The 27,531-nt window shown below is 36.2% G+C and overlaps 1 protein-coding gene across 1 annotated transcript in view; it reads right to left on the bottom strand.

The window, feature by feature from the left end:
- EYS (eyes shut homolog) overlaps positions 1-27,531 on the bottom strand; it is a 1,404,981-nt gene that overhangs the window by 622,933 nt on the left and 754,517 nt on the right. The window contains exon 19 of the mRNA XM_070074646.1: positions 7,117-7,235. Coding sequence (XP_069930747.1) covers positions 7,117-7,235 — 119 coding nt within the window. The remainder of the gene's footprint in view (positions 1-7,116; positions 7,236-27,531) is intronic.

The raw sequence follows: 27,531 nt of genomic DNA, 5'->3' as shown, positions 1-27,531 counted from the left end.
TACTCTAGTAATATCAGGCAAGATAGATTTAAGTTCAAAAAGTTTTAAAAAAGAAATGCGTGTGTTAATAAAATTCAATATGGCAAGAAAATACAGTGATTGTAACACTTAAGACTACTAATGAAACCATCAAAATAGATAATGAGAACTTAACAGAATCAAGACCAAAACTGATATCATATGGTAAAAGCTGGATACATCAATATCTTACCCTCAAAATGGCTAAAGCAGTGATACAGAAGACAAGTAAGAAAAGAGAGGACTAGCACACCAACTTTATCTAGCATTCACACATGAGTACAAAATGCACAACTTATCAAGCGCATACATATTACTCTTCAATGTGCATCTAAATGTAGAACTAGAGGCTTGGAGTGGTTTGTGGGATGAAAAGAGTTTGAATAAAAGCATAAGAGAAATTGGATCTAGTTCATTAATTATTACAAATGTATTAATTTGAGATAATATGGGAAATGGGGTGAGAGGTATATGGCAACTTATATTACTATTTGCAATATCTATTTTGTAACTTTTAAAAGAATAATAAAAATGTATGTAGAATGTTTCAGAAACAGACAGTATCTTAGCCTAAAATTTAAACCTCAACAGGCATAGAAGAATCTATTTCAAACAGAGTATCATTTCTGACCACAATGGAATGGAGTTAGAAATCAATAACAGAGATAAAAGTAGAAAATTAAAATTTGTGGAAAGTAAAGCAACATACTATTAAATAACCAATAAATCAAAGAGTGATTCACAAAGGGAATTACAGAATTTATGGGATGTAGAAAAATCACTGTTAAGGGGGAAAACTTACAGCTATAAAAGGTTATATTAAAAAACAAGAAATACCTTAAATCAACAAATTAACTTCACAACTTAATCAACTAAAATAGGAACAAGCTAAACCCAAAGCTAGTAGAAAGAGGAAATAATAAAGATTACAGAAGAGATAAATGAAATAGAGAATAGAAAATCAACAGATAATCAATGAAACCAAAGTGGTTTCTTTGAAAAAATCAGCAAAATTAGCAAATCTTTGTCAGATGAGCTAAGAAAAAAAAGCTATTGAAATCAGAAATGAAACTAGTGCTCTTACTAATGATTGAACAGAAATAAAAAGGATTATACAATAGTACTGAGTAATTATATATCAACAAGTTGGATAACCTGAATGTAATTGATAAATTACTTGAAACAAAATCTGCTGTGATGAAAATCTAAGATGGTTTAGGACTGGGAAGACACACTGACCTCAGATGCAGAAAGATACAACAGAAATAAAGGAAGGACCACATTTCCAGGGACTGGTACAGCAACGAAAAAAGGTGAGGCGTCAACACTGTGGTTCTGATGGTTAAAGCCCAGTCTGCAGCTAAGGTATCCCATATGGGCATCAGTTTGAGTCCTTGCTGCTCCACTTCTGATTTAGCTCTCTGCTATGGCTTGAGCAAGCAGTGGAGGATGGTCCATGTCCTTGGGCCCCTGCATCCACGTGGGGGACCAAGAAGAAGTTCCTGGCCCCTTGCTTCGGATCAGCTCAGACCTGGCCATTGTAGCCACTTGACCACAATGTGAAACAACAGATGCAGACCTCTCTCCGTCTTTACCACTCTCTGTAACTCCGTCTTTCAAATAACTAAAATAAATCGTAAAGAAAAAGGAGACACACACTGCTGGGCCTGGTTATGCGTGCAGCCAGCTACCACTGGGGAGTCACCAGTTTCCCAAATCAAGGCAGGAAGAGGTGCCATATGCCCTGCCAGCAGCATCTTTAACTGAGGGGGAATCCCACTGGCCCCACTGACTTTAACTCCAGCCTGGAGAGCTGACTGGGATTTGAGTGACTACTTGGATCAGGAAAGGGAAGTTTTATTGCCTTTCTCACTCCCCAGTCTCCACAAAGTGCCAGACTTAGCTGGCTCTGCTGAGTTGTGCAGTTGATCTCCGTTCTGCTGCTATCAGAGGTGAGCAGAGCCAGAGTCTGGATAAGTTATCAGGTGGACCTACTGTATACTGCAACCTTGGGATTTTAAGCCCTGGAGTTGTGCTTACTCATTCAGCATGATACAGGGGGTTCCCCTCAGCTTCTTGGGGCTACCACCAGCAGCAACCCATAAATTCTGGGGATCAACTTGAGGAAGTTCCCACTATACCTCCTACCTCCCAGTGATAGGAACCCTGGGAAACCACGACCCTCCCCCCCCCAAACCCCTTGCATGCCTTGGGAGAACTGAGGACACATCTGTGCCTTGTGGTACTGTGACAGGTGCTGTTGGTATTATAATATTTGGGGTAATTTTCCCTCATTCTTTGTATCTAGAGGGCTCTATCTGCATTACTCTGCTTCAGACAAATAGCTACCATTATCTGAAAGACCTGCTCCCAACCTGGAAGATCTGGGTAATGATTGTACTGTATCCTATAATACCAGGACTGTAATAATCAGTACAAATTCCTGAAACCCACTGGAATCTACCCAGTGGAACCTAGGGAAGAACCCGCCTGCGTTTCACCACTCTGAACCCATACCAGCCAGTGCAAAATCTCCTGTATATCCTATAGTCACCTGTAGGACTGGAGTAAGGTCCAGTTCATATCCCTAAGTCTTGGGACTAAGATTATTGGTATTATAAGCCCCGGCACCAGTTGCATGCACTCACTCAGTATGAACTAAGGAAGCTGCCATCCACATAACATAGTCCTCACAGCTATAGCAATTTATGATAAACCCACGGCCAGCATCTTATTGAATGGGGAAACATTGGAAGCATTCCTACTAAGATCTATAACCAGACAAAGATGACCACTCTCACTATTGCTATTCAATATAGTTCTGGAAGTTTTAGAGCCATTAGGCAAGAGAAATAAACCAAAGGGATACAAAAAGGAAAGGAGGAATTTAAATGATTCCTATTTGTAGATGACATGGTTCTGTATATAGGGGATCCAAAAGACTCAACTAAGACAGAATTGGTATTCATGAAAACATGTGGCAAAGTGCCAGGATATAAAATTAAAATACAGAAGTCAATAGCCTGAGTATACATAAACAATGCCATGGCTGGGAGAGAACTTCTCAGATTAATTCATTCACAGTAACTGCTAACAATTTTTTAAAAAGTTGGAATAAATAACTATGTTCCTATATATGAAATCATGACATTTGTATATCTTAAGTAAGATTAAAAAAATCTAAAGTAAAGAAAGTTTGAGGGAAAAAGGATGGGAAGGTATGAAGGAAGGAGGTAGGGAATATCATTATCTTCTTAGACCTTTATCTGCAAATCATATTGAATGTGTCAAAATTAATTAAAATTAAAATAAAGAATAAAATTGAAAAAATGAAAGAAAAATGAAAGCTAATTATCTTCAAACTTTTCTAAAACACTGAAGAGGGGAATTCTTTCTAATTCACTACAGGAGTCCAACATTATCTTGACATCAAAGCTTAACAAGGACATAACAAGAAAACAAAATTGTGGGTCAATGTCCTTTATGAATACTGAATGCAATATGCTAGTGAAGTGTATTCAGTAGCATAGTGAAAGAATGTTATGTAATGATCAAGTGGAATTTATTTGAGATTTGAAGATAAATCTAACAAATGACCCATCCTTCCCACTCTTGGAAATTTATGCAAAGAGAATGAAATCAGTATATGAAATAGTTATTTGTATCTCCATGTTTATTGCAGCTCAATTCACGATAGCTAAGATACAGAATCAACCCATATATCCGTTAACTAAAGACTGGCTAAAGAAAATTAGGTATATATACACTATGGAATACTACTCAGTCATACAAAAAAAAAAAGAAATGCTGTCTTTTGCAGCAAAATGGACGCAACTGGAAACCATTATACTTAGTGAAATAAGCTCATTCCCCAAAGACAAATATCATATGTTTTCTCTGATATGTGGCAGTTAATACAGAATACAAAAAATGTATAGGAAATGAAATGGACATTTTGTAACATACTTGTTCATACTTTTGTGGAAAGTGGTATTCCTACTTTTCACTTGTTGAATATTATAGTTAGTCGTGAATCAACCTATGATTATAGAGTATATTAAAATTATGCTTGTAAAAATTAAAGGAAAAAAGAAAGGAAGGAAGGAATGAGATTGAAGGAGGGAGATGGTGAGAGAGGAAAGTATGGTTATCTTCTTAGAACTGTACCTACAATGAGATCTATTCTCTTTATAATAATAAAATTTTTTAAAAAGATTTAAACCATAAACTTAAAAATGGGAAAACTAGGAATAGAAGAAAGCTACTAAAACATAATAAAAGCTACAAATGAAAAACACAATATATCAGTGAATCATGAAAAAGCTGAAAATTTTTCTCTAAAATGAGGAACATGGCAAGGGTGTCCTCTTTCAGCACATCTATTCAAATTGGTCCTGGAATTCTAACCAGAGCAATTAGAGAAGAAAAATTAATTCCATCTATACTTGGAAGAAAGAAATAAAAGTCTTTTTCACAGATGATATGATTTCACATAGGAAAGATCAAACATCATTAAAAAAACTTTTAGAATTAATAAGTGAATTCAAATAAATAGTAGTATACAAATTCAACATAAAAGTCATCTGTATTTCTGTATCGTAAGAACTGACTAGTAGGAAGTTATAAAAGCAATCCTACTTTCAACATCACCCAGATGAATAAAGTTAAGAGAAATTAACTTGACCAAGAAGTTAAAGTTTTACACAGGGAAAACTACAATACTTTGCTAAAATAAATTAAAAACATGAATAAGTTGAAATATATTTTATATTTATGGAGTATAAGACAATATTTTATGATGTTAGTATTACTCAAAGCAATCTAAAATTCACTGCAATTTTGCAGAAATTGGAAACCCATTCTAAAAACCACATAGACTATCTAAAGGGACTCTACTAGCCAAAGCAATCTTGAAAAAGAAAAAAAAAATGGATGTTTAATACTTTTTGATGTCAGAACTCTGTATAATGCTACAGTAGTAAAAAGATTCCAGTAGTGGCATAAAGACTAGAATATAGAAAAATTAAATAGACCTTTGTTCATATAATCTTTTGATGCAAAGACCATTTGTTGGGGGTAAAAGACAGTCTTTTAAACAAATAGTTCTGGGAAAAACTATATATCCGCATGCAAAATAATGAAATTAATCCTTATTTAATACCATATATACCAATCAACTCAAAATAGATCAATGATCTAAGTGTAAGACCTTAAATGATAATATTGTTAGGAGAAAACAGGACAGAAAAAAATACTTCATGACATTGAACATGGCAGTGATTTGGGGACAAGTGATATGAGGCACACAAAATAAAAACAATAATATAATAATAATGTTACTCATTAACACTTAAATATTTCCATCAGTAGAGTAATAACTTACCTATAAAATATGAAAAAATATTTTCAAATCATGAAAATGACACAGGATTAATCTATACAATACATAGTAGATTCCTAAAACTCAACTACAATACCACAAACAACCTGAAAAATGTCCCGCTTTTATAAAATTAAGAATAGAACTACTTAAGACTACCAAAATGCTGTTACGACATGATTCTATTAATTATAAAGGATAATATCCTATTCAATGATTGTGTTACCTTGTGCCTGCTACGAATTCAGTAAGTGCCATATAACATCTCACTTGACAGAAAAGGTAGGGAACACAGAGCCTGAGAGTTAAATGTTAGGATATAGTAATTACAAACCAACCAAAAGGAGATAAACTGCTGGAAAATCAGGAAAAAGTGGTAAAATACAGGGAATTACAGGTATTTGACTTATATTAACATTGCCAGGATCTATTAAGCTATTGATTTTAAACTATGATTTTAAACAGCATAGAAACCAAAAAAACCTTGCCAACTATATGATACAGGTCACAAATTATTTAAATGTATTAGCCTGAAAATCCCGGTTCTTATAAAAATAGGGATGGGTGATACTTTTATTTTCTGAAGTGTTTCTTAGATTATCTGATATACACAATTCTCCCTTCTGAAGGAAATAAATTTGATAATATTAATATATGTAAAGTTTTCATAGCATTCTGTATGTTTTTCTCATCCAAAGTTTATCATATCCATATCACAAACAGTATGACATTTCACTGAATGATAGACCTCATAAATGACAGTAGTTATATTGTCTAGTGGCATTATAACTGTCTCAGATTGTATACTACAAAAAAAAAAAAAAAACACCTAACAATGCATTTCTCACAACATTATCCAGAAATTATGTGACACATGACAATATCTGCTTGGATATTTTATCAATGTCTCCTCTGGTATACTATAAACCCTTTAAGGAAGGCTTCTGAGTAACTATTTGTCCACCTTGGATCATAATAGGTGGTATGGTTTTAATATTTCCTCATTTTTTATGCTATTCTGTAATAAAAAAAAAAAAAACTCACCTCATCCGGACAGTCTCATTCCTTGTGTGAACCTTTTCCTGAACATTACAAAATTCTAAAATGTATCTTTTATAAATTACCAGGGTATAGGTAATATTTTAACCACCTAATAGCAATGCATTAATGCCATCTCAAACGTGGAATTATTCTAGTCCACTCTATTTCCCAACCACAGTTGGAGATCTCTGTAGCCAGAAGCAGATTTCCTAGAAAAAAATAGATCAATCCCCAATAATGGAGATTAAAGCACAAGGAGAATTGTTTGACAGTGATATTTTGTAGAAAAGAACAATATTATCACTCTAAACAATGCATCATGTGCATGGTCCTTAGTATGCATATTTTTAAAATTAGTTCTGATAGATGATATTTTCAGATCATGATGAACTAATTATTTGTTAGTTGAGCTGTGTGCGTTACACAGCACAAATCAGATACCAATTATAAATAAATGGTTTATCTTAGTTGGAATATACAGCTTATAAATTGCATAGCCTATAACAGAGTAAAGTAGAGAATATGAAAAAATATAAAGAAAATATGTGAGAATATGAAGAAAAAAATAAAATCAAGGAATTATAGTTTATAATGATTAGATTATTTTACTTTGAAAGGATGCCTTTTCATGTGGTTATTTGAATGAATGATTTGAAAATTCATTAGTGATATTTTACCTGCAATTGTCAATGTGATATTTTTCCACTGCCTTGGATGGAATGAAGGATCTCAAGTTATTGAATTCTATAACTTCTATGCAGCCAGTAAAATTCTCCATTGAGACTGGTCCAGAAATCTGTGTGTGAGAAACAGATAGAGAAAATTCATGATTTTCTTCAATGTGTTTTTCTTGCTGCAAACTCGTAATAATGTACAAATGGATACCATATTTGGGACTGATTTGGTTTATTAAGCATACTAGTTGTATAATAATCCAACCTTTTTCATAATCATCAACCAGAATTAGTAACTATATCTTAATTATTGTGAGTAATGATGCAATAAATACGGGAAATAAGGAACCACATATACCTTTAAAATAGAGTGTTATTTGCCACAATATGAATGAAGAATATTATTCTAAGTGAAATAATTCTGATACAGAAAGAAAAATATTGTATGATCTCATTTATAAGTAGAATCTGTAACAAGTAAAAATACAAAGATAGAGAATAACACTACAGTTACCAGGGGTAGGCATGGGTTAGGAAGGAAATGTGTAGTCGTTGGTCAAAGGAAACAAAGTCAAAGATACGTGGATGACCAAGTCTAGGGATGTAGTGTACAACATAATGACTATATTAATAATATTGTGTCGAGACTTTTGCTAAATGACTGGGTTTTACCTACTATTGATACGTGAAAATTAATGGGTAACTATGTGATAAAGGATGCATTCTTCATTATACTAACCAATTATGGTCTGTAAGTATCTCATAACATAAGGACCTATGACTTAATATATAGAAGACTTCAAAAAAATAGTAGGTAATTGTAGTTGGTGCTGTGGGACAGTGGATAAACCATAGTTTATAAAGTTGGCATCCTTTAACTAAGTGCCAATTCAAGTCCTCACTGCTCTGTTTCCAAAACAATTTCTTGCTGATGAAAAAGAACAATTTCTGGCTGATGAACCTAGGAACAAATGAGTGATATCCCAAGTTATTGTGTCCAAGCCTCCCATGTGGGATATATAGAAGGAGTTTCTGGCTTTTGACTTTGACCTGGTCCAACCCTGGCTGCTGTAGTCATTTGAGGAGTGAATCAGTGCATGAAGATCTCTCACTTTTCCTTGGTTTCTCTCTCTCATCTTTCAAATAAATAGATAAACCATTTTTAAAAATTAATAGGGGCCAGTGCCACAGCTCAATAGGCTAGTCCTCCACCTGCGGCACCGGCACCCGGGTTCTAGTCCTGGTTGGGGCGCCAGATTCTATCCCGGTTGCTCCTCTTCCAGTCCAGCTCTCTGCTGTGGCCCCGGAAGGCAGTGGAGGATGGCCCAGGTCCTTGGGCCCTGCACCCGCATGGGAGACCAGGAGAAAGCACCTGGCTCCTGGCTTTGGATCAGTGCAGCACGCCGGCCGTAGCCACTTGTGGGGTGAACCAATGGAAAAAGGAAGACCTTTCTCTCTCTCTCTCTCTCTTTCTCACTAACTCTGCCTGTCAAAAAAATTAAAAAAAATTAATAGGAAAGAATACCAGCTTATTAGCCAAAAGATACTAGGGATATGTTCATATTGATGCTGTATAGGTTATAGTTTCATTAATATCTGATAAAGAAATTGTTTCAATAATTATGAATTCTCAGTAAAAAACAGGAGAAAATCCATATACTTATTCTTCCCATCAAAGTGTTACATTTTTCATCTTTTGCCTCCATTCCTTGCACTTTTTATTTTCAGACATTAGTTGTCTGTTCCATTTGCAGTTATAGAAATATCAAGAACTGCATTTCTAGGGTCAAAGGAACCAGAGTAAGCTAAAATATTTTGACCTCCTGCAGATCTGAAATATTACATGTACCTTTTTTAAAATTTTTATTTAATGAATATAAAGTTCCAAAGTACAGCTTATGGATTACATAAGCTCCCTCTCCCCTTCCATTCACATCAAGATTCATTTTCGATTCTCTTTATACACAGAAGATCAGTTTAGTATATATCAAGTAAAGATTTCAACAGTTTGCACCCACACAGAAACACAAAGTGAAAAATACTGTTTGAGTACTAGTTATAGCATTAAATCACAATGTACAGCACATTAAGGACAGATCCCACATGAGGAGTAAGTGCACAGTGACTCCTGTTGTTGATTTAACAAATTGACACTCTTGTTTATGGCCTCAGTAATCACCCTAGGCTCTTGTCATGAGTTGCCAAGGCTATGGAAGCCTTTTGAGTTTACCAACTCTGATTATATTTAGACAAGGCCATGGTCAAAGTGGAAGTTCTCTCCTCCCTTCAGAGAAAGGTACCTCCTTCTTTGATGACCCGTTCTTTCTACTGGGATCTCACTCGCAGAGATCTTTCATTTAGGTTTTTTTTTTTTTTTTTTTTTTTTTTTTTTGCCAGAGTGTCTTGGCTTTCCATGCCTGAAATACTCTCATTGGCTTTTCAGCTGGATCTTTTCTGTTCAGTTGTGTAGCCTACTCACCTTAAGAATAAGTTGGGGAAAAATGATATCAGAAAGTTTGCCAAGGGGCAAGAATGAAAACAAAAATAAGGACATCGAAAAGCACTCATTTTGGTGAACACAATTAATCTTGTAAGGATAAATAGACATGGCTTTTTCATTCTCTTCACGGTGAACATAACAATAAAAATACCAGGGGCTGGCATCATGGTGCACCTCATTAAGCTGACACCTGTGATGTCAAAATCCCATGTGAGTGCTGCATCAAGTCCCAGCTGCTCCACTTTCAATACAGTTTATGTGCCTGGGAAAGCAGAGGAAGATGGCTCAAGTACTTGTATTCCTACATATGTGGGTTCCTATCTCCTGGCTTCATCCTGGAATAGCCCTGGCCAAAAGCCCTGGCTATTGTGGTAATTTAGGGAGTGAAGTAGCAGATGGAAGATTTATTTTCCGGCCTTTCACTCTCTCTAATTCTGCCTTTCAAATAAATAAGTAAATAAATCTTTAAAAATATGATAGCAGTAATATCTGGTAATTATTCAACTTTTGTAAAAAAGAGAAGTAAACTAAAAGAAGTACAGTCTAGGATTAAATAGTTAGAAATGGTCACTTATTTAAAGTTCTATTCTATGCTATGCTTTCAATATACTGAAAGTCTCAAGGTAAGACGCATCAAATTATGACAATGACAACTCTAATCTTATACACATTGAAAATTAAATGACCTAGTTAACTTTTAAAAAAAGATTTATTTATTTTATTTGAAAGTCAGACTTGAGAGAGAGAAAGAGAGAAAGAGAGAGAGTTGTTCATCTTTTGGTTTGTTTCACTCCCCCAAATGGCTGCAATGGCCAGGGCCAGGACAGGCTGAAGCCAGTAGCCAGAAGTTGCAATCGGGTCTCCCACTTGGGTGCAGGGTCCAAGTACTTGGGCCATCTTCTGCTGCTTTTCCAGGCATATCACTAGGGAGCTGGATTGGGAATGTTGGAAGTAGAGCAGGCAGGACCCGAACTGGCACCAATTTGGAATGCTGGCAGCATCACAGGCTGCAGCTTAACCTGCCACTCCACAGCGCACTGACTTTGGAATTTAAAAACACTCCAATACATTCTGTATACTGCTTTTCTTGTTGAATATAATATTGCAAATAAATAATTATACCAGTTATGGAATAAAACCTTTCCATTGTTCAGAAATGTTAGGAAAAATACATTTATTTCTTCTTTTTACATATAATCTTAGGTTTTCTTTTCTTCCTGATACAAGCTCAAATGTATTTTCAACCCTTCACTACTAGTAATACTCTGTCAAATGTCAAAATGACTGAAGTAGAAAATAAAACAATATTTCTTCCTGTAAGTTTACAAGGAAGTCAAGTTGATTTCAAGGAAAACAGAAACATTTGGCTCTCATATGTTACAGATGGGAAAGTATTGATTTGTAATTGTTAGCTTAAAGTTTTCATGGGCTTCATTAATCATTTTGAATTTCAAATTTAATTTTTATTTTTACCACAGTTACACATAAATCTAGATTTTAGATGATAAAGTTTACAGCTGCCTCCCCCAAAACAGCACAAACAAGTGGATGGCACAGTTTACTGTTAAAACTTTGAAAATAAACTGGTTTTTGAAAAATGCTTTTGATTGTAATTACTGTGAAAGTTGAAACTTCATTTTAACTTAGTTCAACAATGACATGAAATATGTGTATATTTAAGTAGACAGTTTTGTGTATTCATTAAAATCCTTATAATTCAAGAGAAAGAAGAAAGTTATGATATTTTAAATAAATACAAAGCCATCAGAAAACTATGGAAAATGCTCTAAAAAGTGATTCTATGAGTACTTGAGATAGTTTTCTGAATTATATGATTCAATTTTTTTCAGACTGTATGGATTAAAAAATAAATGATTTATTCACCTCAGTCTTTGAAAAAGGGCAAGAAAAATTTCCATAGTTATTAGCATTTATATTTGAGTGAACTAAAAATTGTTTCATTCCTTATGTTTTAATAGACTGGCAGCTCTTCAGTTCTCACACCTATCAGCTTCTGGTGGTCTTGCTCAGGACAGATTGATTACTCCCCAAATGAAACCTCATGAAGTTTACTTTACTTTGAATATGGAAAAACATAAGAAACACCTGGACCCAAATGAACTAATCCAGACAATTAAACTCAAAGCACGTGCTTTTGAGATAATTTCTAGTGCTGGGAAAATTTTCTTTGAATTTATTTAGTTCATAGCAATAGAGATTTCAGATTTTTAGGCCAGGGTTCCTAAAAATAGAAGGGAAATAAAACATGTAATGGCCAGGGCTGCACCAGGCTGAAGCCAGGAGCCAGGAGCTTCATTTGGGTCTCCCATGTGGGTATCAGAGGCCCAGGGCCTTGGATCATCTTCTGCTGCTTTCACAGGTCGTGAGCAGGGGGCTGGATTGGAAATGGAGCATCTAGGATGTGACCTAGCATCCACATGCAATGCCTGCCTGCATCGCAGGTGGTATCTTTTTTTTTTTTTTTTTTTTGACAGGCAGAGTGGATAGTGAGAGAGAGAGACAGAGAGAAAGGTCTTCCTTTGCCATTGGTTCACCCTCCAATGGCCGCCACGGCCGGCGCGCTGCGGCCTGCGCACCGCACTGATCCGAAGCCAGGAGCCAGGTGCTTCTCCTGATCTCCCATGGGGTGCAGGGCCCAAGCACTTGGGCCATCCTCCACTGCACTCCCTGGCCACAGCAGAGAGCTGGCCTGGAAGAGGGGCAACTGGGACAGAATCCGGCGCCCTGACCGGGACTAAAACCCAGTGTGCCAGCGCCGCTAGGTGGAGGATTAGCCTAGTGAGCCACAGCGCCGGCCGCAGGTGGTATCTTTATCAGCTACACCACAACGCTGGTCCTCTTAATATTGCTTTTAATAGTTGATTTTTGTGAATTCATTTTATATTTGACTCTTTTATAGCTTCATTTTTATCCTTTCTAAATTAATTTTTTCAGTCCTTGTAGATTTAAAATAACAGTTTTTATGTCATTTTATGTAATCACATAATGTCCATTATATCTTGACCTATTACTCTGATTTACCTTTATCTTAATTATGGGCCATAGGTTCCTGTTTCTTTCCATGTCTAATAATATTTATTGGATATTGGATGTTGTATTATTATTTTATTGTGTGGTTTCTCAGATTTCTTTTCCATACTTTGATTTTTTTCTGGTAATTGAGATGAATTTCAAAATGCCTCATGAAGCCACTTGAATATTTCTACTATGCTGTCATGTTTTCAATAAACTTGGAATAATAGCCAGAAAAAGAGATATGGTAGTACCTGTTACAAAGTAATGGATAGAAAAACCCAATGCTTCTCTTTTTAATACAAAATTCTACTGGCTTATAACACAGAATAAATCATTCTCAGTACTATCAGTACTAACTGCTACTACCTGTGATTCTCTGATCAAAAATATTCACTTTTATCAACTTATTTGGGTATTAGCACCCACATTTCCAAGTAATGTTTGCATGCTTTAATATACTAAGAATTTAATTTAACACATTTTTCTATTGGCTTAATCTATGCTTCAGTCACCCCCAATTTCTACCAGAAGTGTAAATCATTCTTCAATGATTCAAATGCTATGAGTATTTATTAATTTTAATTGTTCACAATCTCTCCACTATAATGTTCAACTATTTTTTGCTCTCTTAGTATGAATCCACTCTTCTCTGAATGCCATATACCACTCAAATTTAGTTTACTTCTTTATTGGCATATTCATCTGTAGCGTGATCAAATTCCATCAGTACCAGCTTTAAACTAACTGAAGCAACTGAAAACGCATACAGCAATATAAGGCTGAGGTAATTCTGTCCTATAATTGATAGCAGCCAAAAGATTGAAAAGCACATGAATGATATTGTGCTGAAGAAATTAATGACTCTGATGAATTACATGTGGTGTGTAAAGGAGTAAGGAGGGAAATAAAAAAGTAGAAAATTCAATGCTATGAATATTTATTAAGTGTTCATTAAGTATTTATTCATTTCTCATAAATCATTCCAAGGCTGGGGAACTTGGAATATAATATGTTAATAAAAAGAGAAGTTTTGGGGAAGTAAAGATTTGGAACACATACAGGTAAATTTAGATGTTAACATGTAGTGCTTCAGATATCTGTAATACAGGCTAAGAAGGAATTGGATGGTAATGCCAACTGCCACATATTAATCTAAAAATATCCTGAATGAGGAAATTTAGCAACCTAATGACAAAACATGTATTGAAAAATAGGAATATTTTAGTCTGTAAAATTTGGTGATACCATAATTTTATTTAATATACTCACTAAATTGTGTTACCCTTTTGATATTCATGGAGTTCATGTAGACATAATCCATATTTAGAAGTTAGATATCAAGTTGGGTATGTCTATTTCCCCCAATGTGAATAAAATTCATACATTGCTTCAACAAATTCATATTAATTACAGTAGTTTGTAGTGAGTACAAAGGAAGCATGTATGTCAATAAAAACCTAGTTGATGAAGTAGTGTACAGCATGAGATTTTTTTTTTTTTTTTTTTTTTTTTGACAGGCAGAGTTAGACAGTGAGAGAGAGAGAGACAGAAAGGTCTTCCTTCCGTTGGTTCATCCCCCAAATGGCCGCCAAGGCTGGCGCGCTGCACGGATCCGAAGCCAGGGGCCAGGTGCTTCCTCCTGGTCTCCCATGCGGGTGCAGGGCCCAAGCACATGGGCCATCCTCCACTGCCCTCGTGAGCCACAGCAGAGAGCTGGACTGGAAGAGAAGCAACTGGGACAGAATCCAGCGCCCCGACCGGGACGCCGGCGCCACAGGTGGAGGATAAATCAAGTGAGCCGCGGCGCCAGCTGAGCATGAGATTTAATACACATTTTTTCTCCAAGATGTCTGTTCCAACAGTCTACTTTAAAAAATTGGTTAGCTCCGATGGTTTACTTTTTAAATTAAAACAAAATCTCTATTAAGCATCTGTGTGGCTATGTGTTGTTGCAGTGCAATGTTAAGTAGAAAACCATATAGAGTTAAGGAAAAAAAGGAATAAATTTTCTGTTTCTGGTGACATAGTAATTTGTTGGGGATGAAACATCTTATGAAAACTACTAGATTGTGTAGAATTTAGATAAAACTCTACTTAGTCTGTATACATTTATCCAGAAAACAAGAGTTTAGAGGCTGACATCTCAGAAAAAGTGGAAACACAAAGTGTTAATTTGATATTTTCTCCTTTGGTAGTTTGAAGTTTCAAATGGAAGATGAGATTTGGAAAAGCTGAGCAGGGAATTCTATAAGTCTTCTGGGGATAAGGGCAAATCATTGAATTTTATGAGCAAATAATGATTCTCCCTGGGAAACAGGAAGGAGAAAATTAGAGGATTGAATCTTTGAGGTTATGTTTCTAAATTTTGAAGTCACCAAGGTTTCAGAGTTGCTTAGAATTTACCCCATGGGCATTTAAATTAGTGGTGTGGTTGGTTACTCTATCATTACTGCAGAAACTGGGAAGGAATTGTACAATGCAACCAGACAAGCATGAGCATAAATTCACCTTTTTTTTTTTTTTGCCAGTTTATTCTTCCCTTCAGCAAAACAAGAGTTGCTCTTTTTCCACATTATACTTCTGTATATTTATGAAGTATAATGAAATATTTTGATTCATAGAATACTGGGTAATGATCAAGTCTGGGAAATTAGCATATTCCTCACCTTAACTTTTATCATTTCTATATGGAAAGTACATTCAAATTCCTTTCTTCTATTTCGAGGCATACAGTACATTATTGTTAACTATATTCATCCTATTGTACCACAGAATACCAGACCTTATTCCTCATATAACAGTGTTCTCTGCCCAGCTCTCATTTCCCCTACTCTTCCCAGTCTCTGTTGACCACTTTGCTACTTTTCAACTTCTATTAGACCAGAATTTTTAGGTTCTATGTATGTGAGATCATGTACTGTTTGTCCTTCCATGTCTGATTTATTTAGCCCAATATCCTCCAGGCCCATCTGTATTTTTGAAAAACAACAAAATTTCACACTTTTTTATGGCTTAGTAGTATTGTACTGTGTATATATACCATATTCTCTTTATCCATTTGTCCATCCATAAACATATAGATTGATTCAATATCTGACTAATGTAAATCCAACAATAAATGTGGCAATGTAGATGCTTCTTTGATATGCTGATTTCAATTCCTTTTTATAATGTACCCATCATGGGGATTATTGAATTTTCTGGTAGTTCTTTTAAAAACCTTTTCTCAGAAGTCTCTATTGTGTTTTCCTAATAGATATACTAATTTACATTGCTACCAACGGTATATGAGAGTTCCTCTTTCTCCATATCCTTGCTAACATTTGTTGTTTTTTGTCCTTTGTTAAATATTTTATTAAAATACTGTATACATATTAAGAAATGCACATAGTATATAGAGGAATGAGCTTTTTGATTCTCTGAATACACTCATGACCAGTACCCAAATTAAGAACAAAATATTACTGTTGCCCCAAGGGTCCTCATTATTCCACCCTCTCAATTATACTAACATGGGGAAAAGAATAAATTGTCATTTACATGATAAGATTCAGAGAAGCAATATTTATAACTAAATATAAAGTTATTTTTACACTGTTTCTATATATTAATTTAAGCAAATAAGAGAACATGTGATATTTGCATTTCTGGACCTAGCTTCTCAGCATAATAAATTTCAGATGTGTTTATTTTATTGCAAATGTCAGGATTTAAATTTTTTTATGTCTGAATAATATTCCATGATGTATGTATGTGTGTGTGTGTAGAATATATATACATATATGGGGCAGACACTGTGGCATAGCAGGTAAAGCCACTGTGCCAGCACCCCACATGGGCTCAGATTTGAGTCCTGGTGCTCCACTTCCCATCCAGCTCTCTGCCAGGGCCTGGGAAAGCAGTAGAAGATGGTCCAAGTGCTTGAGCCCCTGCACCTGTGTGGGAGACCTGGAAGACACTCCTGATTCCTGGCTTCAGATCAGCGCAGCTCCTGCCATTGTGCCAGTTGGGGAGTGAACCAGCAGATGGAAGACCTCTCTCTCTCTCTCTTTCTTTCTCTTTCTATCTCTGCCTCTCCTTCTCTCTCTGTGTAACTCTGACTTTCAAATAAACAATTAAATATTCTTAAAAATTATACATACATATATATATTCTTTATCCAATCATCCATTAATAAACATCTGAGTTGATTCCATATCTTAGCTATTCTGAATTGAGAGGCTATAAACATGAGACTTTAGGCACTCTCTGAAATGATTTTATTTACTTTGGATATATTGCCAGGAGTGGGATAATTAGTCAGATGGCAGATACATTTTTAGTTTTCCGAGGAATATCTAAACTGTTTTCCACAAAGATTGTGTCAATTTCATTGCTACCAACAGATTATGAGTGTACTTTTTGTCCACAACCTCACTAGTGTTTGTCATTTTTTGATTTTTGTATAATAAACTTTCTAACTGGAGTGAGGTGATATCTCACTGTGGTTTTTTTTTTTTTTTTTTTTTTTTGACAGGCAGAGTGGACAGTGAGAGAGAGAGAGACAGAGAGAAAGCTCTTCCTTTTGCCGTTGGTTCACCCTCCAATGGCCGGCGCGGCCGGCGCGCTGTAGCTGGCGCACCACACTGATCAGAAGGCAGGAGCCAGGTACTTCTCCTGGTCTCCCATGCGGGTGCAGAGCCCAAGCACATGGGCCATCCTCCACTGCCCTCGTGAGCCACAGCAGAGAGCTGGACTGGAAGAGGAGCAACTGGGACAGAATCCAGCGCCCCGACCGGGACAGAATCCGGGATGCCGGCGCCACAGGCGGAGGATTAGCCTAGTGAGCCACGGCGCCAGCCCTCACTGTGGTTTTTATTTGCATTTTCTCATGGCAGGTGATCCTGTGCATTTTGTAATGTGTCTGTTGGCCATTTGTACTTCACATTCGAAAAATACCTGACCATGTTCCCTTCTCATATTTGAACTAGATTGCTTGTTTTGTTGTTGTTTCTTAAACATATATTCTGGATATTAACCCTATATTGGATGCATAGTTTGCATATATTTTCTCCATTTCTGTTGGTTGCTTGTTTACATTTTTAACTGTTTCCTTGCTGTATGGAAGGTTTTTTCGCTTGATGTAGTCTCATTTGTCTATTTCCTGTACTTCTGGGTCTTACCCAAGACGCCCTAGCCTGGGCTAATGTCTTGCAGTGTTTCCCCAATGTTTTCTTCTACTTCTAATAGTTTGATGGTGTCAAGTCTTCAGCTTAGATATTTGACACATTGTGAGTTGATTTTTGAATAGATAGGGGTCTTGCTTCATACTTTCACATGTAGAAATCAAATTTTCCCAACATTGTTTAAGAAATTGTGCTTTCTCCTGGGGATGACATTAGCTCATTTGTCAAAGACTAGTTGGCCATACATGTATGAATTAATTTCTGGGGTTCCTATTCTGTTCCACTGTCCCACCGTCAGCTTCCCAGGCTGGTCTCTGAGGTGATAAGGACTGTGAAATTCTCCTTTAGTGAAAGTTGCCCTTAGCAGGCACTAGGGCAACTTCTTCCTATCTTTTCTTGGCAAGATGGCATTTCCTGGCCTGGAACTGAATGAGCAGATCCATAGTGGCTGGTGGCGACTGGAAGTAGTAAGTCTGTCCTCTCTCCTCACTGCCCCATGGAGTTTTTTTATTCTGCTTATTCTCTCTATCAGTCCCCTGGGGACATGGTCCTTTCTTGGTTTTTCTGATATCTTTTTGTGGCTGAGGTCACTGAGACTTCTAACTGTTCAGTCATCTTGGATTACTGGTTTTTTTTGTTGTTCTTTTTGGAAATAGGTATTCCAACTGCCATGAGGCAGTATCTCATTATAGTTTCATTTACATTTTGTTGACTGAGAAATTTTTCATGTGTCTATTAGGAATTTGTATATCATATCTTGAGAGTTTCAGTCCACTAGTTTTTTTTTATTATTATTATCTTGAGTTGTTTGAGTCACTTATGAATTCTGGATATTAACCCCTTGTGAGATTTATGATTTGCAAATATTTTTTCCAGTTATGTACATTGTCTCTTCACTCTGTAGGTCATATATTTTGCTGTGCAGAAGCTTTTAGCTTTCTATAATTCCACTTGTCTATTTTTGCTTTTGTTGCCATTGCTCTGGGGGTTTATCAAAAAATCATTGTCTTTACAGATGAGTTGAAGTACTTACTGCATATTTTCCTGTAGTATTTCAGTTTTAGCTAATACATTTAGGTTTTTGGCCTATTTTGAGTTGATATTTGTAACTGAGGGGGCTAAGTTATTGGTTCATTAGTTTAAAAGTGGATATATACCATTCCCAACACCAATTATTAAAGAGATTGTAATTTTCCCATTGTGTGTTCTTGGCTCTTTGTCAAATATCAGTTGGCTGTAATACATAGGGTGATTTCTGGGCTCTGTATTTTGTTTTTCTTATTTTCCATGCATTTTCATGCTAATATCATGCCATTTCAGTTAACATAGCTTTGTAGTGTATTTTGAAGTTATATAATATGAATGACTCTTGCTTTGCTCTTTTTGCTCAAGATGACTTTGGTTAGTGGAAGTCTTTTGTAGTTTTGTTTCAATGTTTTATTTTACATTTTATATACATTACATTTCTTCTGTTTCTCTGAAGACTGTCATTGGTATTTGGATGAGAATTGTATTGAATCTGTAGATCTATTTGGGTAATACATTTTGACCATATTGATTCTTCCAACTCATGTACATGTGATGTCTTTACATTTGCTTGTATACCTTTTGATTAATTTCATCATTTCAAAAATTTCACTGAAGAGATATTTCTTTTCCTTGATTAGATTTATTCTTAGCTATTTTATTGTTTTTGCAAGCTATTTTATTTATTATTTATTAATAAATGTTGTTTAAAAAGTTTGTCTACTTGAAAGCCAGGGAGACAGGGAGAGGGAGGGAGAGGGAGCGAGAGAGAGAAAAAGTGATAGAAAGAGATGTGGAGAAATGAAGGGAGGGATGGAGAGAGGAGAGAGAGCAAGGGGAGAGAGAGAGAGAGAGAGATTGAGAGAGATCAATAGAGAGAATGAGAGAGAGAGAGATCTCATCCATTTATGTACTCTCCAAATGAACCATAACAGCCAGGGCCGGACCAGTCTGAAGTCAGATGCCAGGAAATACAAGGTATTTAATTTCTTGGAACATAGAAGGTTTGCAAGATGGCAGAATAGGGAACAACATATACTGTGCTAGGCTATGGATAAAGAGCAAAAATAATAATTAAAAAAAAAAAACAGTGCAGAAAGTACTCTCAGGGGAGAATTAGTAAACCCCACTGGAAATTCTATGAAAGGAAGAGGAACACGTGGACCTGTGTGGAAGGTGTAGACACGCAGCACAAACATGAGCACAACAGATGACCGCAGCAGCCAACAGTTGGAGCGGTGGCAGCATGGACATGGAGGTGAGACCAGACTGCAGTAACCTGTGGTGCTATAGTCCAGGGGAGAGCCTGGGATGAGTCTGGCCTGGAGCCCTATGGGCTAGTAGTTACCCGTGGACCCAGTGGAAATAAAAGGAACATTTCTCTTACCCTATCTATACCACAACAGTGCCCACTGCCCGGCTGAGAGGGTAGGGTGGCAGCTGAGGAAATCTTTGTGCGAGTGCACAGCAACTGGCTGAGACAGGATGCTGTCTTCTCAGCAGCTGAGACAGGGAGATGGCAACATTTGTTGATACCTTGGAATAAATGTCCAAGGATGTCAAAGATCTCTACTATGAAAATTATAAAACAATAAGGAAAGTAGAAGACATTTTAAAAAATGGAAAAATCTTCCATGTTCATGGATTGGAAAGATCAATATTACCAAAATGTCCATACTACTGAAAGCAATTTACAGATTCAATGTGACTGTAATCAAAATACCAATGATATTATTCTCAGACTTAGAAAAAAATTATGCTAAAATTTATATGCAAACACAAAAAACCCTGAATAGCTAAAGCAACTTTATGCAACACAAACAAAGCCAAAGTCATCACAATTCCAAATCTCAAGACATGCTGCAGGGCAGTTATAATCAGAACAGCCTGGTAATGATAAAAACAAACAAACAACAACAACAACAACAAACAGATGTTTAGACCAATGGGACAGACTAGAAACTCCAGAAATCAATCCATGCATCTATAACAAACTTATCTTTGACAAAGGCGCTTGTATCATCCCTGGAGCAAGGACAGTCTCTTCAACAAATTATGTGGAGAAAATTGAGTCTCCACATGCAGAATTATGAAACTATTGCTCTACTTTACACCTTACACAAAAATCCATTCACTATGAATCAAAGACTTAAATCTATGACCTATTACCCTCAAATTACCAGAGAACATTGTGGAAACTCTGCAAGACATTGACATAAGCAAAGACTTCTTAGAAAAAGACCCCAGAAGCATAGGAAATCAAAACCAAAATTGACAAATGGGCTATGTCAAGCTAAGATTCTGTACTGCAAAACAAACAAACAAACAAAAAACCAAAAATCACTCAGCAAAGTGAAGAGGAAACCGACAGAATGGGAGAAAATATTTGCAAACTATGGGACTGATAAAGAGTTAACATCCAGAATCTATAAAGAGGTTCAAGAAATTCTACAACAAAAAGCAAACAATCCAGTTAAGAAATGGCACAGGAAACTGTTGAAATCTTTACTTAATGTATACTAAACGGATCTTCTGTAAAAAAAAAAAAAAAAAAAAAAAAAAGAAGAAATTAGCAATTCCCAACTTGACTCTCACTGGGATTAAACATGACAATAGGTCTGATCTGATTTCATCATCATTTAAAAAATCATCTATTATTTTTCACTTTATGTTTCTGTGTGGGAGCAAACTGTTGAAATCTTTACTTAATGTATGCTAAACTGATCTTCTGTATATAAAGAGAATCGAAAATGAATCCTCATGTGAATGGAAGGGGAGAGGGAGTGGGAAAGGGGAGGGATGCGGGTGGGAGAGACGATATGGGGGGATATGGATATGTAATCCATAAGCTGTACTTTTGAAATTTATATTCATTAAATAAAACTTAAAAAAAAAAAAAAAAGAAATGGCACAGGACTTTAACAGGCATTTTTCAAGGGAGGAAATTCAAATGGCCAATAGACATTTGAAAAAATTCTCAGGATCACTAGCCATCAGAGAAATGCAAATCAAAATCACAATGAGGTTTTTACCTCACCCTGGTTAGAGTAGCTCTCATACAGAAATTAACAAAAAATAAATGTTAGGTAGGATATGTGGAAAAAGGTGTGCTAATCTCCCATTGGTGGCAATGTAAATTGGTGCAGCCACTGCGGAAGACAGTATGGAGATACCTCAGAAATCTGAATATAGACCTACCATATGATCCAGCCATCCCACTCCAGGGAATTTACTCAAATCAAAAGAAATCAGCATATGAAACAGTTATCTGTACTGCCATATTCATTGTAGCACAATTCACAATAGCTAAAATATGGAATCAACTCAGATGTCCATCAACTGTTGACTGGATAAAGAAATTATGGTATATACATATGTGTGTGTGTGTATGTGTGTATGTATATTGGAGGCTTTGGGATCCACAAAGAGTAAAGGCATACACTTCCGGGAATGGAGTCCCTACCCGCACTTCAGGGGAAGAAAAGTCCTTGTCAAGGTCCCCGTGGGTGCCTAAAGGTCAACCAATGAGGATCAGACCTGCCTCAACCTTTAACCCCCAAGCCCTGAATCTATAAAAGGAGCCCTCCAATCTCTGACGCACGACTTCCCGGCCCCCGCTCTGTTGCTCTGTTGGGACCAGGGAACCTCGCCCGGGAGCGGAACCCCAATAAAAGCCTGTGAATTAATTGATTCGTCTGCCTGGGAAGATTTGTTACACGCCAGACACCTTGCATATATATATATGCATGTTGTATATATGTGTGTATATATATGTATGTATATATGTGTATATATATGTGCATATAGATGTGTGTATATATGTGTGTATATATGTATGTGGGTATATATATATACACACTAGGGAGTACCACTCAGCTGTAAAAAAAATGAAGTTTTGTCTTTTGGAACAAAAAAGGATGCAACTAGAATCCATTATACTTATTTAAATAAGCCAGTCCCCAAAAGACAGATACCATATGTTTTCCCTGATCCAAGGTAACTAATAGAATTCCTGAAATGTAATGTATTGGAATGAAATGCACATTTTGAGATTCAATGATTATTCACAGCCTTTGTCTCTTCTGTTGAGAAGCAGTGTTTTTTTTTTCTTCATACTATTTGTTGAACTCTTTTATGTAGTGTAGTGTTAACTTTATGATCATTAAGTCAATTGAAAGTAGACATTTGTAAAATTAAGAATGAGAATGGGAGAGAGAGGAGGAAGAATGGTTGGAGCATGGGTGGAAGAAAGGGTAGGGTGGGAAGTATCACTATGTTCGTAAATCTGTATATATGAAATACATGAAACTTATATTACTTAAATAAAATTAAAAAAAAAAAAAAGTACAAAAAGCAGCAGCCAGGAACTCAATCCAGGTCTCCTACATTAGTGGTAGGTAGCTAAGTACTGAGCCATTGCCTGCTGCCTCCCAGCAGCAGAACTGGGAGCAGAGCTGGATCTTGAAAGCAAGCATTCCAAAATGGGATGCTGCATTGAATGCCTGCCTCAGCAGCGGCTTAATTGGGATTGTTCGCTTGATTTGTTTTTCAGATAGCTCACCATTAACATGGAGAAACACTACACTCTACTGATTTTTGTATGTTGATTTTTGTTGCAACTCTACTGAATGTGTTTATTAGTTTCAACAGTCTTTTGATGAAGTAGGTCGGGTTTCTGTAAACAAGACCATGTAGTCTTCAAATAAGGACATTTGACCTCCTCCTTTCCAATCTGGATGCCCTTACTCATTTCTCTTGCCTAATTGTTCTGACTCATTCCTCCAGTACTATATTCAATAAACGTGATAAAAGTGGTCATATTTGTGGGCTAAATTAAATGTATCTCAATAAGATACATTCATTGAGAACACAGTTTTTTAGCAAGTTTGGAAGGTGATTAAAAAAAATACCTACAGTTTTCATTCTGGATCCTGGGTATCCTATAAATGCATTATATATTTTATCATAACAAGAACAAAAGAATATTTTCAGGCTTTGTTTACTGAAAAGGCTTTAAAAATGATAATGATAATACTATAACAAAGAGCAGATCTAGATTCCATTTATGATATCTAAATACTATTTCACACCATATTCTTTGGAGAAATGCCCAGGTCTTCAGGTATGAAAAGATAAGGAACCATAGAAACTCTAAATTACAAAAGGTCTAATCTCTTTTCAAAATTCTGTTCAAGTGATAAAACAGTGAAAAATATAACGATTACGTTGAGAGGCATATTACCTAATCACAATACATGACTGTTACTTGGTTTAATCAAGCTTGCTGTATTTAACAGAATTTGATTTAAAAAAAAAGACATATAAAAAGAAAAAAGAAAAAAGACATGTAAAAAAAGAAAATAACCACTGATTCTATGATAGGAATTATTAATTTTTGTGTGATAATAAAATTATTATGCATCTTTGAGGAATTCCTGACTTACAAATACATGTATATAATTGAAAAATAAAATGTTTTGAACCCTGAAATATGTTTCAAATAATCTGGAAAGTAGACAATAGGGTATACATTTTATAGATTATATAAAGATAAAATTGGTTGCATTTTTGAATTTTGAAGCTGACAGATGGCTTTAGGGGGTTCCTTATACTTTCTCTAATTTTGCATATATTTGATGCTGTATAAGATAAAATACCATAATTTTCCTCTGGGCAGGCATCACCACCCAGCATTTCCATTGGTGCTTACTGGCTTCTTTGCGTGTTGATGTCCCTAGCAGTTGTCAAGCTCTACCACATTGGTTTGCAATGCCCCATTTGTTTAAAAAAATCTCCATTTCTCCAGATATTTTCAGTATATTTACTTGTCTTTTTCTTTCTTTCCTAGCACTTTAGAAATATTTATTTATTGCCATTTTATTTGGAAGTAGGGGGGTGGAGAGATAGATTGGAGATAGAAATAGAGATCGATATTGATAGAGAGAGAGAGAGGGAGAGAGAGATCTTTCTTCTGCTGGTTCTTTCTCCAAAAGGCCCTCAACTGCTGAGCTTGGCAAGCCTGAAGCCAGAGGCCCAGAACTCAATCCAGTTCTGCCATGTGGATTCCAGGGACAAAACTACTAGAGTTATTGCCTATTGCCTCAGGATGTGCATTAGCGGAAAGCTGGAATAGGTAACAGAGCTGAGACTTAAGCCCAGGGAATCCAATATGGGATGTGGGTATCCCAATTAGTTTCTTAACTATTATAACAGACACGTGCCCCTACTTCCTTTTTAATAACTGAAGCTCAATTAACTTTGTAATTCTAGCCCCCTTCAAAGCACTTCTCCTTCATTATACTTTTCAAGCTCTTACATGCAATTAAAGGAAATTTATTTCTATGAAGTATTTTACTTTCTCAATATCTAACATTGATGAAGATGCATATTTTGTATTAAAAAACAATCTTTTAACATGTTGGTAAACATTTTGCTAAGATCCAGTGTTTATATTTTAGCATTGAAAAATTTTCATCCCACATAATTTACAAACAGTAGGAAAGCCCAATAAAAAATGTCTGGCTTGGCAAAAGGATTCATTGATAAATTAATAACAATTAAAACACATAGTAGATTATTATAAATTTATCTCATTTGTTCCTCACAGTAACTTTATTATGTAGATTCCATCAATTTATGCTTATTTTAAATACACTATTTACTATTCATTTGCTATTCTGGGAAGATAATGTATTTCTCTATATCCTATTAACATTTGAAGGACCTTTTACCAAAGAGATGATGTCATTTCTTTTCATATCTATTCCTGTTTGTCATAATATGTATGTCTAGTCAGCTCAGATCCCTTTTTCTATTCTCAAAAGTCAAACACTCCAAAGGAGGTGATATGTTGAAGAACTTTCCTTGAACTCACCAAATTCTTTGTCAAACTGAGTGAATATTTTGTTCTGTGGTAATGTATTTCGAAGTTCCCTAACCGAAGATCTAAATTTATGTCTCAAACTTAGCTATTTTCACTAACAAAGGCAACAGTATTTCGAAGTTCCCTAACCGAAGATCTAAATTTATGTCTCAAACTTAGCTATTTTCACTAACAAAGGCAACAGATGTATCTTCATTTCTCTGATGTCTTGCATATATTGTTAATTTTAAATTTTGGAAAGAGGACTCTTTCAATTCTTGTCAAATCCTCTGACTTTGGGGAGTTAAGGTAATTCCCAAGTCACAAACCTGAGGCAGGGCATAAAAACAGCAATGAATTAGAATTTAGGTCCCTGACCAAACAGGTAGCATTCTCTTCCATACTCCCCTATCTGAGAATTTTTAAAGTTTGTTTATCATCATTTTCATTCATGGAATTGGCACTATTCAGTTGGCCAAATACTATAAATGATGGTTTATTGAAGATTTTTTAGCACTCTGTAGTTTTAGCTAAAATGTGTTTTTTTAGGACTTCGGATATCATTATGGGTCATATGTCGCTCCCCGTCTTCGTGGAGGAACGACACAGGACCCTGCGCTGTTCTTTTGTCTGCTCGGCCCTCCCCGGGTTTGCTGCTGGTTCTTCCCGGGTTGGCTACCGTCCCTCCACCTCCATGGAGGGGCGGGCCCCCTGCCACTTTCCCCACTTCCGCGGGGGAGCGGCACACCGCCGGCCGGCTCTCTCGGGGGCTGCACAGGTGTTCCTTCAGATAGATGTTCCTGGTGCATGTTGTCTCTCTCCTCCTTTATAGTCCTCTTCCACCAATCCCAACTCTGCTACCCACACGCCGAGTACGCTGCTCTCCTCCAATCAGGAGCAGGTCCTGCTCTTTATTGGTTGAACTGGAGGCAGCTGTGTAGAAGCTGTTTCCTCCTCTCCCAGCGCCATATTGTGGGAGAGCAGATGCATAGAATAAGTCTTAATTCCAGTAACTTAGTCTAGTCCGAGTTGCTCCCAGTTGCTCCCCACAGTCATACATTCTCATTTTTTCAACATGAACACTGAATATTATTACATATTCAGTGTCATGCTTGTTTTTGATCTTACAACTAATAAAAAATACATTAAAATTGGGGAGACATTAAATCAACATTAGCATCTTAATATTGGAATGTATGCTCATTAATTCTAGTAAAAGAATCATTGCATTTTAACCTAAGGAAACTTTGAAAAGAAATGTATTGTATTCTAACTAAATAGAAAGAAATGTAATACTTGGTATCTATATTCTTTAACTAATATTGTTTATACAGAGATAAAATGAATAAAATCTTGAGCAAACTCCATTAAACTTGACCTAGAGATGAACTGTAATGTTTTGATAGAATATTTATAGCATTAGAATCAACTTACGGGGCTGGTGCTTTTGCGTAGCAGGTAAAGCCTCAGTCTGCAATGCCAGCATCCCATATGGGCTCTGGTTTGAGACCCAGCTGTTCCACTTCCGATCCAGCAATCTGCTATGGCCTGGGAAAGCAGTATAGGATGGCCTGAGTTCTTGGGTCCCTGCATCCGTGTGAGAGACCTGGAAGAAGCTACTGGCTCCTGGCTTCGGATCAGGGCAGCTGTGGCTATTGCGGTCAATTGGGGAGTGAACCATTGGATGAATGACCTCTCTCTCTCTCTCTCTCTCTACCTCTCCTCTCTCTGTGTAACTCTGACTTTCAAAGTAAATAAATTTTTTTTTTTTTTTAAGAAAAGAATCAGCTTACTGACTAAGCTATGCATTTGGGTTTTCTCTAAAAGCA

This window comes from Oryctolagus cuniculus, chromosome 5 (assembly GCF_964237555.1).
Source record: "Oryctolagus cuniculus chromosome 5, mOryCun1.1, whole genome shotgun sequence".
NCBI lineage: Eukaryota > Metazoa > Chordata > Mammalia > Lagomorpha > Leporidae > Oryctolagus > Oryctolagus cuniculus.
Note: the sequence above shows the minus strand (reverse complement) of the source record. Positions and strands in the feature narration are given on the sequence as shown.